The sequence below is a fragment of the Misgurnus anguillicaudatus genome, chromosome 21, assembly GCF_027580225.2.
Source record: "Misgurnus anguillicaudatus chromosome 21, ASM2758022v2, whole genome shotgun sequence".
In the NCBI taxonomy this organism is placed as follows: Eukaryota; Metazoa; Chordata; class Actinopteri; order Cypriniformes; family Cobitidae; genus Misgurnus; species Misgurnus anguillicaudatus.
The window spans coordinates 31,453,720-31,468,536 of record NC_073357.2 but is presented as its reverse complement, the minus strand read 5'-3'; the positions used below and the strand labels follow the sequence as shown (position 1 = coordinate 31,468,536).

The window sequence follows — 14,817 nt, the reverse complement described above, 5'->3', positions numbered from 1 at the left end:
TTAAAAAAACAAACCCAAGACCCATGCTGTCATGTGATGAAGAAATACCCACGCAATGTTCACTTTATAGACCCTCCGTCATTTGGGACCACGGGAGACATTTAAAGAACTGTGTTGCTAAGCTATATATACAGAGCTATATTTACAGATATATAAATGTAAGTGAACTTGTTTGCATGTTTATAATACTTGCAATGAGTTGCTGGACACACAGAATAAGAGATGAACAAGGTGAACAGAAGGTGTCAGTCTTTATTACCTCCGCTAACACGATTGTGCTCTTAATCTTCTCTTTTTGCTATTTTAGGTCACCTAAACTCTTTGTTAAAGGGACATTCCACTTTTTTTGAAAATATGCTCATTTTCCAGCTCCCCTAGAGTTAAACATTTGAATCTTACAGTTTTGGAATCTATTTAGCTGATCTCTGGGTCTGGCACTAGCACTTTTAGCATAGCTTAGCATAATCCATTGAATCTGATTAGACCATTAGCATCACGCTAAAAAATAACCAAAGAGTTTCAATATTTTTCCTATTTAAAACTTGACTCTTCTGTAGTTACATCGTGTACGAAGACTGACAGAAAATTAAAAGTTGCGATTTTCTAGGCAGATATGGCTGGGAACTATGACTAATACGCCAGTTTGAGAGTAATGACTTTGCTGATGTAACATGGCTGCAGCAGGCGTAGTGATATTACGCAGTGCCCAAAATTAGTCCCCTTGGTTACTTTCAATAGCAGGGGACTATTTTTAGGCACTGTGTAATATCACTACGCCTGCTGCAGCCATGTTACATCAGCAAAGTCCTTGATTATTACGCCAGAATAAGAGTATAGTTCCTATCCATACCCCTCGTTCAGACAGCCAGCGACGTTATCGCCGTGTGTCGCTTGTCTCTTTCAATGAGGCGTTTCTAAATCTGCTTGTCATAAACAAATGAGTACCATCCACGCCAGTAACTGACGAGAGAAGGATGACGTGAACTCCACTGCTTTGTTCTCATTGGTAGTCGCTCCCGAAAGTCGCTCGACATTTGCATAAAGTTAAACTTTTCTTAACTTTCTCGCGTCCAGGGACACGCCCATACGGTCGCCAACGGTCACTTTCGCTCGTGTCGCCGGAAGTCGCCAGGTTTCCATTGAAATGAATGAGAACGTGTCGCTCTGCTACTGCTTGTCGTTGGCTGTCTGAATGGGGCGATATCTGCCTCGAAAATTTCTGTCAGTCTTAATACACGATGTAACTACAGAAGAGTCAAGTTTTAAATAGGAAAAATATTAAAACTCTTTGGTTATTTTTAGCGCGATTAAGTTGAATGTCCCTTTAAATATAAGGTTTTGATAGGGGTGATTCTCTGTGCATGCCCTATGCTTCTCCCCATTATCTATCCACAGTTTAAAATTGTATGCATGCCAAAAAAGATGAAAGGAAAACATCTTAGTGCCCATAACCATTTAAGCAGCTTTCTACTCAAAATCATCACATTGCAAACTAAATTAAAAGCTAGTTTTAAAAAAAGTCAAAATGTTCAGCTCTACAATAAAAGGAAATGGGAAGCATCCATGTAGCATATATACACCTCCAAGGCAGCTGTAGACTGGCTCAAAAAAGCCTCCACACTCTCTGATTTCATGTAACCATATTGAGCCTTGTGTCAAAGGGCAAAATTACGCTGTATTCCCAAAGAAGAACTGTACTTAAAGAGAGAGCAGCGTATGGAATTTTACAATGCGTTTCCTTAAACTCTATTGATTTAAATGTATGCGTTCGCAAGACATTTAAACAAAATAGCGATTGAAATTGCATTGAAGGTATATTTATCTGTTAATACATCTCCAAGGACTCAAACTTTGATCTTGGCCTTGCTAGCACCATGCTATACCGTTTCATTCAATTGACCTGGGTGATGTCCTTTACTATATGCATTTGTACAACAATCCTAGCTTCAGTCCACTGTATTTCTCTCTTTCTAGGAAGACATTCAACACATTCCTTTGATCACTCATCTACCGTTCCTGCGGAATGTGCACACGTGACAGCGGCTCACAAGAACCTCCATAGTACCTTAGCACTGGGAATAGCACCTTTTTAAAGAGCCCCTTCTAGCAAACGAAAGGGGAACATGACGATCCAGTGAGCCACTCTGAAGAGAAGCAGTTGCAGACGCTCCTGATATATCAGGCTGACCTGGATCTGTTTTTTAGCAACAGCAGGCCTTAGACCTCAAGGCTTTTATAAAGATATTCTGTGTCTGCCTAAATTAATAAAATGTTATTTGGTTTGAGTCCATCAAGCTGCAAATAAAATGAGAAAGTTACAAATGAAAGGTAATGCATCTTATTTTATTAAGAAAATAAGAACACTTTTGCACCAAACCAATTTCCCAGCAAACTAGCACATAACTATTTATATATCATTACGTAGTTCTAATGGAAACACTTGATAGTCTGGCTTTGGTTGTTATTAGTAAATGAATTAGGAATCATGAACCACTTTAACAAAGATTATTAAATGCTGAAAATCTAATGTTAATCAATAAAATTGTTCATGTTAGTTCATTTTGCATTAGCTAATGTTAACAGTTGCATTCTGTTTTAAATATTGCTGAAATTAACATGAACTAAGATTAAAAAATGTTGTGGTATCGTTAATTTTTAGCTCATGTTAGTTAATGCATAATGATGTTAACAAATACAATCTTACTGTGAAGCGTTACCATCCTAATGGTAATACCTACAAATGTAATACGTCAACAGCATTTACAAAAAAAGTGCACAACAACGAGAAACAAAAAAGGACAATGAGTGACAACGTATCCAATGATCTGAGTAAATGTATAGGTCAGAATTAAAAAAATAACAGTGACAATGTAATATCTGGAAGTATAGTATGCAATCACTCTAGTATGCCGTTGACTTCAGCTAAAGGATGTGACAACCACCACACACCCACTGACACCCCTGCTAATTATAACCGCTGCATATGGAGGTGGGGGTTAAACTTAGGTTGGCACGTCAAGTTATGTATAAACTGTGCATATTAAAACTAAGACTATGTTCAAATACTGCAAGAAACGCTTTCTGATGCTCTGGATTGTATCCTAGAAAATAGTACATTGGGCCACAGTGTGGGTTTGGCCATCACATGGGAGGTGTGCTGAGACAGACCCAATTAAAAACCTCAAAAGTATGCACTCACATACACCTGTGTACTTGCTTCCATTCCTGTTCAGCAATAAACAAACACATGTCCCTCAATATACTAGGACTGTAGGTGGTCCAGTGTAAGCTGTATAGGCAAATGCATATATATAAACCAATGCTATACCGTTTACATAAGCAACAGGTTTGTGTTAACCCAGACTACCACTTTAAAAAAATCTTGTGCAACTCAATTTAAAAAAAGAAAAGAGACCAAATAAATTGACTTTTTGAAGTTCACATTTAAAATACCAGCCTATGCTGGTATCATGAAAATGCATTTTAAAACATTAAAGGAATATTCCATTTTCTTAAAAGAAAAATCCAGATAATTTACTCACCACCATGTCATCCGGGATGTTGATGTCTTTCTTTGTTCAGTCGAGAGGAAGTTGTGTTTTTTGAGGGAAGCATTCCAGGATTTTTCTCGTTTTGATGGACTTTGGTAGAGCCCAACATTTAATACTTAACACTTAACAGTTTTTTTCAACGGAGTTTCAAAGGACTATAAACAATCACAAACGAGGCATAAGGGTCTTATCTAGCGAAACGATTGTCATTTTTGACAAGAAAAATAAAAAATATACACTTTTAAACCACAACTTCTCGTCTAGACCCGGTCCAGCGTGACCTAACGTAAATGCATAGTGACATAGGGAGGTCACGTGTTACATATATAAAATGCAAATTTGCGGACAATTGTAAACAATAAACTGACACAAAGACATTAATTAGTATCAGTTGACATTCAACACCGTAGGAACATTCCTCTTTCAACACATTTGTAAACACTGGGGCGGAGTTTCGCGTTTGTCCTCTGTGACCTCTTGACGTCATGGCGTATTGCGTGGGGTCACGCTGACGCATCACGACCGGATCTAGATGAGAAGTTGTGGTTTAAAAGTGGATATTTTTTATTTTTCTTGTCAAAAATGACAATCGTTTCGCTAGATAAGACCCTTATGCCTCGTTTGGGATCGTTTATATTCCTTTGAAACTCCGTTGAAAAAAACTGTTACGTGTTGAGTTAAGAATTAAATGTTGGGCTCTATTAAAGTCCATTAAAATGAGAAAAATTCTGCAATGTTTTCCTCAAAAAACATAATTTCTTCTCGACTGAACAAAGAAAGACATCAACATTTTGGATGACATGGTGGCGAGTAAATTATCTGGAGAAAAGTAACATTTAAGTTTATTTATTTGTGCACACTTGCTTTATGCTTTTACTTTTACAGTATGATATGTAACTAAGAGAGAAAATATGCAATGGTATAGTGCAGAAGATGACAAGTGATGACTCACTAGCAAAAAGTCAATAAGCATGTTCGCATATACAGTGTGTATATATATATATATATGCTGAATCCTGAATACAAGGATTCTTGCCAAAAGGAATGACCCATGGGCAACTACCATTAAAAGGGACAGATGTGATAAACAGCAGCTGCAGTTTATCAAAGGATAGGAGACACTACTCTACTTGATGCCTTTTCCCAAGCTACTGGGTTCATCAGCATCAGCAGTCCATCACTCCATACCATAGACTGTAAGCTGACTCACACAGTAAGCAGACAGTAAGACGACTGCGCGATAAACGTAATACTTTAAAAGCAGAACAGAAAATCTAGAGTGCTGATAAAGATAAAAGAGCATAAAACTTTATCAAGACCATGTGTCTTAATCTGCAAATCTGAACTCTTAACAGAAAAGAGCTGGCAGACCTTATTACATTAACTCAAAGTGTCAAAAAAATTGTAAAAAAAAAAAACTTGTTTTAACTTTCTCCAAATGATTAATCAAAAATGCCTATCACTATCTAGTCATAACAATCTGAAGATGAAATGTAACATGTCTGCCAAATTTCCACAAAATGATTGCAACGCAGTAACAGCACTGCCAATGAAAATCAAATGACAACACCATAAAAGCCACAAAATTGCTTAAGTATAACAAAACATTTCTTAAACAATGAATGAAATCATCCTCAAAGATAAATTAACACCATAATGTTTATATGGTTGTTATGCATGTGGGGTATTTAAATTTGATGACGCAAAGGGGTGTGGCCTCAGCATGGGCTACATGTGCCTGAAGCGTCAAATAAAAAACACGTATTCCCATTGAAGCTCATCCTGTGATGTTATTTGGGGGATGTTTTCTATGTAGTTTACAACGTTCAAACACGTTTTATTTTAAAATGTTATTTATAGTGTAATGAGAAACATAAAAGAGAACCATGTAAAACGATATATCGCGTTTAAACTGAGTGGTACAGGATTTACAACTATCGTATAGTGTTTGGTTAAAAACAAACATGAGTATGTTAAACGAATTAATTATTTTAATCATAGCTATTGTCCTGATAAAGCATTGGAAGCAAACGTCCCTTAAAAAACTGCAATGTGTTATATGAAATAGCAAAAAAGTTATTAAACACACAAGCAGCTGAATTAGATGTTGAACGTGGCGGCTTCCAATTTTAGTCCGCAAAAGTTAACAATCACTCATAAAGACCAAAAAAAAAAAAACTCATTAAGTTTGAAACTCGTGTAATTCATACAAAAATTACGTTTTCTTTCATAGACAGCCACTAAAGATCTCGTGAAAAAATAAGGGCAACACAAACACGAAAATTTGCCTTGATGCAAATACAAATCACTCTTCGCATTTAAGAGGCAAGGTCTATGCTGTTTAACTTCCAAAAAACAATGCGCATTATTACAATGCGTTTTATCGATTCACACAATCATCTCGTCATTAACAACTGTTGAAGCATGTGTATCATGTCAGATCGGATAAGGTCTCTGAGAGCACGTCCCTGTCCAGCACACACGGCTTATTTCCACGCACCTCTAAATCCCAATCCATTCAACACACACTGATCGTATGTAAACGCGTATCACATTAAAACAAAGAGCGATCACGAAATATTTTCCACACATTTCGCAGAGGACTAAAATGCGAGTACACTGAATCTTACCGGTGAGTTTGTTTACCGCAGTTTCATTGCAAGCTCACAACACCTCGATGCACAGTAAACTACGGTCTCCTCCTGCCTCTTTAGAGTAAATCCCTTCTCGACTTACGGAATTCACCGAGCGCAGCCGATTACTAAAGCGGGGCAAGGGAGGAAATGCGTCATAAATTTTGGAATGACTGGGAATGTAGTCCCGACGTGTAGTCCTCTATCCAAAGTGTTTTGTTGTCAGTTTATATACATAATCATTTATTGCATGTAATGTATTATGTATTCTAAACTATTACCACATTGAGGTGTCATATTTATATAGTAATATATGGAAAAACTATTGTACCTAATTGGTATTGTAAAAGTGACCAATGCCATTGTTCCAAAAAAAGGGCAGTATATTAATGTTTCAGAGATTTTCTGGATGTGGAACACAGCAAGCACCTGCAAACACTTACATGGTGTGTAAAAGTGACATCTTCCAGATGAAAACACACACATTATGGTGGTAACCCATTCAATGTAAAACATGCAATGAATTACTTAAGGCTGCTTGTAGGGGTGTTTAGAATTTTAAAGGGGACACACATTTGACACTCGCTAAGTAATTCTATAGTCTGTGGAGTGAGAAACCAGAGAGCATGGGCGTAAGGACTCATTATGACAGAGCTCAGGTAGATCACTGACCTGCACAGTTGACCTGCAAAAAGCCTGGAGGTATGCAGGTCCCTATGTGTTTGTTCATGTTTATTTAAATGTAATCTTTAAAGACAAAATAGAAGATGATCTAAAAACATTTTGCTCAAGTTTCTTCATTGTGCTGAGTTAATGAAAAGAGAGATTATGGGAGGCTACAGCTTAGCAATGCTTTGAAGTGATTTAGTGATTGTCATAATGACCTGCGGCATCTGGTCGGTTTGGAAACAGCACCATCTACTGGTCATAAAATCCAAAGAGAATTACACAAATCAAGCTTGGATTGAATAGTTTCAAGGTATCTTTAGATTCCCAATTTCCCAGGACTACAGAGTTGAAATATTGATATTTCCTGTCTGCTGTTTGTCATTACACTTTTTAACATTTTTGCATACGTTTCGCAAATTGGCTTAAATAAATCAAACGAAATGACTAATAGAAAGTAAATAACTCACCCTTTTGTCACATCATCACTTCTGTCACTTGTAATAAATCACAATTATGCTATGTGAGTAAGGATTGTGCTTTAAAAGGTGTATTAATATTGTTAAAATATCTGTAACAACTACACAAAATATTTTATTGCAGCAATGAAATGAATTCCGTGAGACTTTAATAATATAAATCTCTAACTGGCTAAGTATGAAGAAATACTAGTTTTACCATATAAAACATGGTTAACATCTATAACATGAATTTAAAAATGGGTTTAAAAATGTAAAGATATTGGTATAAAAAAAATTACAAACTGAACACAGTGTTGATGATAATTCAAAATCCTTCATATACAAATATACATCTTGATATAGGCTGCAGATTTAAGCTTGCATATATGTAAAACAACGTTTAACACAGTTTATTTGTGATTTATTTATGATACACTAAAATGTTGGAAAAAAAAATCTTGTTGCACTTTTTAAGTTTAATCTACTTAAATTAACAATTCATTTCAACTATCTTAACTAGTAAGGAGCTGATAAATTATAAAAAATTAAGTTGAATTACAGCTTTACATTATTTTTATAATGTACAGCAACTTCTCACTAGTCAAGAAAGTTGAAATTGATTGCAATTTCAAGTTGATTAAACTTAAAAATGTAAGTGCAACAAGGCATTTTTACAGCTTTCGCCTTTGGACGAGTCGGTGCGTTTACTTTATAAATAAAAGCTACATTTACAGCTATTTGCCTGTAGGTGGGGCTGTTGCACTTTTATTTCACATAAATTCTTTACAGTGCAGTCTGTCGTTTACTTTATGATGGCGTGTTTGTTTGGCATTTGGCATTCAGCCCATGCTTTTCTTTGTAACAGATGCCATTGTTTTTAATGTTGAATACAAAACAAATATACTGCAGTTTTTGTAGCTTATTTTAATATCAGATAGATTAATAATTAACATCCAACAACAGTTTGTGCATGTAATACATTTTGTCATACAAGTTTTGTGCATGTGTGCATGTTTGTATAAATTTGTTTGAATGTGACAGCCTGGAGATATGTGCTACCCCAACTCTGGTACTTTACAAGGTTTCGTCATCTGCTAATCTAAACACACTACCTTCCAGTTCCCATGGTTGCCACCATGCTTTAAAAAAGCTTATGAAAAATATCAGCATTGTGAAAAGCATACTTAAAAAAACACACACACATTTAATTTGAATGTACGTGAGTTGCAATAATATTGTTAAATGTCATTTTCTGTTTCCCTTTCTTGCTCCATTGAGAGGACTTAAGAGTGCCCCAATGGCAATGTGAATAATGGGCGTGGATACTAACAGTGTCTATTTACTCCATTAAGATCTTGAGACAACATGTTTAGACATAAAACATTTAGCACAAAAAGACTTCAAACCTATGTATGTCCAGACACCATATAAGATAACTTTGCTTTTCAAGGTTGCATGGGGATCACACAGGAATTACACTTTATAACAGATTAATTTTCCACTAACAAAAATCCAACTTCTAAGCACACAACTCTCAAAAATACACATTTTACCTCAAATGTGTGCTTTTGGGCCCACTTTATATATCCTGCACTTATGTACAATGAATGTCATTTTTCACTGTTGATATTTCTATATGTTTTGTACAATTTTCTTTGTCCACCCGTACACCAAGACAAATTCCTTGTACATGTAAACCCACAGTACAGTACTTTGTAACATATTTTATCTCATCCAACAAAGAAAAAGACTTTTGATTTGAGTTATCTACAACTACTGGTCTAAACTGTGCACCTAAATATCAAAGTTGCCACATTGTGGATTGTGCAGATCTGCGAATATCAATAAAATATTAAACATGCATTATATGCATTTGTACGGTATATAATAGTAACAATTACCTCAATGCTATCATGCAGCAGCAATTTGGTCCTATATATTTTTTATTTATTATATATATAAAGTTTAATCTTTTTTAGTTTATAAAAGATAGCATCTTTATAAATGTTTTAATCACACATTTTCAAAGACTCCTTTATTCAAGGAGTCAAAAAAGTATTTGAGAAACAGAGTTTAAGGAGTTTACACATGCAAACACATTTTCGATATTTTTAATATTTTTTCCATCTTCTTAAGACTGCAAAGGAGAATGATTCCAGTTAACCTTTTTTATAAAAAATTTTTCTCTCTGAAAAGGTTGTACTGTACAATGTCTTTGTATGCTATATTGAAAGAAATAAAATGCTTTCTGTATTGTTTCTGTAGTAATTATCTTGTAGATAAGTTAATCAATAATATTGGCTTCTTTCATTTGGTAAACATCAGACCACTCTACACTTTCACTTCTCACTTTCAAAATCTAAGTTCTTGTATCAACTAGTCAGTCTGTTCATATTAAAGTAATCCCAGGGACCACAACGCAGGCCCTGTAAGTCGATCACCGATTGAGTCGATGCTGCTGCTGTTTAAACGCCTGTCACACAGGGAGGGAAGTAACCTTATCAAACGCGTATGTGGCATTTTAGCGCGTTCCCTGTGACAGGGTCGCTGCTCTTCACGAGTCACAATGGTGTTTGAGTCTTTAGTCAGCGATCTCTTAAACAGGTTTATAGGAGACTATGTGGAAAACCTGGACAAGTCGCAGCTGAAGATTGGGATATGGGGAGGTAAGCGCATATCATCAAACAGCTTGTCAACAAGAAGCGCTCTTCTGGATTGTGTGGAAAATGTTCGTTGTCTGCTATTGATATGAAGCGCAATCTTGGTGCAAATGCACTGCAATGTCTAGTAATGTCATATATGCTTGTTGGGTTGGTTTCGGTTCCGTTAGGTCTGTTAAGTTGCATATTCCCCACCCACCACCACCACCATCATCCGTGTCATGTGAAACTGAGGCGATGAACAGAGTCATGTATCTTAATTTAATAAAATGGTTTCTGTTCTTTTTGTGAGGAGGAGAAAGTCATTACTCAAACACTCTGCTATTATAGATATAAGTATTTATATTTAGGACATTTGTCCAGTGAATCCTATTTTGAAAAGGATAACATTTAAGCACAAGAATAGGGTTAACCGCAATGTTAGCTAATGTAAGCATACACACAGTCATTATAGCAAACATTGCTGTTTGTTTTTGCTTCTATTTCGTTGAATGTTAAGCTACACTGTTTAAGTAAAGATCAAGTGGCCACACCTTTACAGACAATAATGTGTTTGATTGTGTCATTAATTCTATTGATACTTTATCTTGCTTTAAGGGATTACTCCATTGGGCCTTTAAGCTACGCTGGGAATTCACATTTAAAAGTGATATTGTTGCAGAAATAAAGACGAGATTTAATATGTTTTTTATTTTTGCTTGATAGAATTGTAAATATGTATTATTTCACTTAATCTTGCAGTCTACAAACATTGGCATAGTCCATGAGGTTTATCTTACTATAGATTTATATCTGTGGCATCTGTGTTTATCTTAACATGATGATATATGCCACTGATACTCCATTCAGAGTAAATGTAAACAGTTTAGTTTACACAAGATAACACTGTTGTTTGTATCTCAGTTTAAAAATTTCAAGGACAATAGTATTATTATTATTAATAATATGATTTGTTTTAAATGTGCAATTTTGTCTGTGCTTTTGAGTCATAAAATGTTGCAACTAGATTTGAATTATTATCATAAAAAATATTGATTTATTTTGTGAACAAAATATTGATCCTGGTGGGAATACCCAACTAAACTCTTAACATGGCATTGTATACTAATAGGATTGGCTTTTATTACAGAGAGCATGCTTGAGATGCTGCTCATTTATGTCGATCTATTGATTGATGTTCATTTCTTTTCAAAAAGTTTAATGTTTTATTTTGTATCTTTTAGGTAATGTTGTGTTAGAAAACCTCAGGGTGAAAGAGAATGCATTGGTAAGTTTTTACTTGACAACCATTTTCATTTAAATTACTTTCTTTTAATTTATTAAAGTATTGTTAAAGTAATGCCATTTTACTACAGACTGAGAAAGTGGCAAAATGTTACAGTGCTACATGATAAAGTAGCACTGTGGTTAGTGGTAGTCTGTGTAAAATCACAGGAAGTGTCAAAGCGGACTCACTGTCTAGAAAACAATGATAATTGAACTATTTCTAATATGTGCATTGTTACAAACGTGTGTATATGCATGTGTCCAACAGTGATTTGTGTTGTATAAAAAATATATATTTTTATTTTCTGCATTACAGAGGATTGAAGTAGTGAGCAGTGTTACATGTAAATTTCACATTTAATTCATTGTATTTCTTTGTGCTTTAGAGTGAATTTGATGTCCCTTTTAAAATAAAAGCTGGTCAAATTGGTAAGTTTGCATCTTTCACTGAGGAAGAAAATGTAACTTTTCAAACAATCTAATATCTATATTTGATTTATTCCTTTAGTGTGACATGCATGTAAAAATTCAATAGGCTTAGTTATGCTGTGAAAAATTAGAAAAATGTATTAAAACTTTTTAAGAGTCTGTTAGAATTTTAATTGTGTAGCTTTTGATTCTGTATAAAAAAATATCAGACAGTTGTCTTGGCAATAAAAGAGAGCTTGTTAAATAGGTCATCATTTTATGTTATCCCATGATCTAGTCAGATGACATTGAACACCTGCTAGAAAGTTTAAGGTTGTTAAAAATTATTAGTTAACAAGAATGGCATGCAAGTGTAGATAATCTTTTACTGTATTTTTGTCGTTTAGTCAAACATTGTACACAAAAAGCTATAATGCAAGAGCTTGCATTTTTTCAAATGTACTGCAGTTTCACGTTTTTGCTTTTGTAACCCAAATATGTTAGGCTACATTTACGTTTGTGTTTCACATTTTAAAACCCATACCTTTTACTGCAGTTAAACCTGGCGTCCACACTACTCCGAGGTTTTAATCCTCGAAACAGCAACTTTTGTAAACGCTACAGAGCCTGTTTTGAAGTAAATTCACACATTGTAAGGTTTCATGTATTGACACCAAACTGAAAATGCCTGTTTTCTAGGTAAACTGACCCTGAAGATCCCTTGGAAAAACCTTTACAATGAGGCAGTGGTGGCTACGTTAGATGGTTTATATCTTCTTGTGGTTCCTGGTGCAAGTAAGTTTATATACTACCACATTATATTATAACATCCTGTTATAAAATCTCCATTCCATTATGTCAGTATTAAATATTGCATGTTTTTTTTTATAACACAGATCAATTATTGTGCTTTACCAGACGTGTGAAATTGTCTTGAAAAATAGGAATGTAGTATCCAATAAATAAAATATCAATGCAAAAATTTAACAGAAACACATTTTGTACTTACATTTTTTTTGGCCTTGTTATTTGTAACATTTGTTGATTTTAAGTACAGTACTCATTCCCAAAGAATCTTATATTATCCATTTACAGTGAACATTCTGGCTGAAATCACTTATCACTATTTAACACCCTAAAATTCACTTATGTTTGTTAATATATATATATACTCTATATATAATTGTTATTTTCAACCCAGTGTTAAAGGTGCAATGTGTAATCTTTAGAAAAATCTCTTGACAGAAATGCAAAATAATATACAAAACTATATTATCAGGGGTGTTTAAAGACCTGTAATGAACCGTTATGTTTTTATTACCTTAAATGAGACATTTTTATCTACATACATGAGGGTCCCCTTACATGGAAGTCGCCATTTTGTGCCGCCATGTTTCTACAGAAGCCCTTAACGGACAAACTTTTTTGCTAAGTTTTACTAAGCCGACCAAGACATGTTTTTCCGGTGGCGGCTATCGTAGCTTCTCTGTGTGTTTCAAAAGTGAGGGGTGAGCAGTGGACTGAGCCGTTGGTTGCAATTCGCAACCTCACCACTAGATGCCGCTAAAATTTACACACTGCACCTTTAAGTCAAAAAAGAATGAACCCATCCTGTTGGGCAACCTATGCTGGGTTGTTTTAACCCATTGTTGGGTCAAATATTTTTTTAGGGTGTAGATCTGTTTTTTTTTTTTTTTTGCTTATTGTTGCAGCAATGATAGAAAATACTTTAAAATAAAAAAAATATACCAGTATATTATATTCAGTTTAACTTGGACGTCTTTGTCTGATATTGTTTTTTACATGTTGCAGCTGAGTTTAAGTTATTAACCTCACCGTACAATGGTAAGCAAGGTTCAGTGTGGTGGGTAGCCAGGTGGCAGGTTGGGACATGGACCAATGACTCTTATGTTTATCTGATTCTAAGCCCTTTTTTTTGTTATGGTTAACTATTTTTACCTACATATTTTTTACCTCTATTCCAATGTTTATGGATAGAATGGTTAATCATAACAACTGGTGGGTTTACTGGTGATGCCCCAATCAAGTGCGTAATATGTATGCTCTTCATCAAATTTTACAATGATTTTATGTCATGTTGGGCATTTCTTTGGGGCTCTACTTTATCGTCATCAAAACTTATTGCTTTTGTAACATATGTAAAATCATTGAAATTGTGCATTTCTCCTTTGCATCTTTTGGAATGCGGACGGTCAACCAGTGGAACATGCCAGATTTCTTATTCCTGAGCTGGGAACATCTCAGCTACATGCACTTAACAGTGTGCTATAGTGTTTTAGTCAAGATAATAGCATGAATGTATTCAGTTTATCTGTAATAGACAGAATTGCCTTGGAAATGTCTTGGAGCATTTTATTTTACAGCAATTTCTTTAATTGTCATTGTTGTTTGAGTGGTTCTACAACCTAATTGTATCTACAGTATGTGTGGAGAAGGAAACAGTGCTTGCACATACCATAGCAGGCATTAAAGGTTTTCTTCCTCATGTAGTTTGACTGAACCGGTTCTGAGAGAGTGGTAGGTGCTAGAGGTAGATGCCAGATCGGAGGAGGAAGTTGCTTTTAAAATTCAAGTCTACTTGACTGAGGTTGCCATTTTTATGTGAATCAAATGATCAGTGAATGATGTGTTGCTGTGTCGTCTAAAAGGTGGTGGCAGATCTATGTAATGAATGTCTTCTGTATAACTTTTGTGACTAAGTGTGTTTTGTGTGTTTAAAGCGATTAAGTATGATGCAGCCAAAGAGGAGCGTTACTTACAGGAGGCCAAGCAAAAGGAGCTGCAACGCATTGAGCAAACCTTGCAAATGGTTGCACACAGAGGTGAGTTACCTCTGTCAATATCACACCATCCATCCACACACCACGCCATCTATCCATATTAATCCACAACCAAACCATCCATCTATCCCCACACCAAACCATCTCTCCGTCTGTCCATACACCAAACTATGCAACCCTTTTGTCTCTAACGGTTGTGTGTGTTTGCTTTGTGCTGCATCTGATGGACCACAGGCTCTCAGGATGGAGAGCTTGTGTTTAATCTGGAGAATTATGTGTATAAGAACCCACGGGGTACGTACATAACTCACTGCAGTAGCAGAGCAGTCAATTGTCCATCTTCTGTTTTGAGAGACGTTCATTGATTTATG

The 14,817-nt window shown here is 35.3% G+C and overlaps 2 protein-coding genes across 13 annotated transcripts in view; one reads left to right on the top strand and one right to left on the bottom strand.

The window, feature by feature from the left end:
• The window catches only part of tln2a (talin 2a), a 56,419-nt gene extending 50,092 nt beyond the window's left edge, over positions 1-6,327 (bottom strand). The window contains exon 1 of one of the 3 annotated variants that reach the window (XM_055202546.2): positions 6,182-6,327. The gene's annotated coding sequence lies outside the window, so the exon portion shown is untranslated. The remainder of the gene's footprint in view (positions 1-6,181) is intronic. The other 2 variants (XM_055202526.2, XM_055202555.2) reach the window with 2 other exon arrangements.
• Positions 6,328-9,742: 3,415 nt separating this feature from the next.
• Positions 9,743-14,817, top strand: part of vps13c (vacuolar protein sorting 13 homolog C) — a 66,227-nt gene continuing 61,152 nt past the window's right edge. For 5 of the 10 annotated variants that reach the window (XM_073858922.1, XM_073858921.1, XM_073858919.1 and 2 more), the window contains exons 1-7: positions 9,743-9,977; positions 11,195-11,238; positions 11,624-11,666; positions 12,345-12,440; positions 13,458-13,490; positions 14,387-14,488; positions 14,681-14,740. In XM_073858922.1, coding sequence (XP_073715023.1) covers positions 9,878-9,977; positions 11,195-11,238; positions 11,624-11,666; positions 12,345-12,440; positions 13,458-13,490; positions 14,387-14,488; positions 14,681-14,740 — 478 coding nt within the window. In that variant the 5' untranslated portion in view covers positions 9,743-9,877. The remainder of the gene's footprint in view (positions 9,978-11,194; positions 11,239-11,623; positions 11,667-12,344; positions 12,441-13,457; positions 13,491-14,386; positions 14,489-14,680; positions 14,741-14,817) is intronic. The other 5 variants (XM_073858926.1, XM_073858920.1, XM_073858927.1 and 2 more) reach the window with 3 other exon arrangements.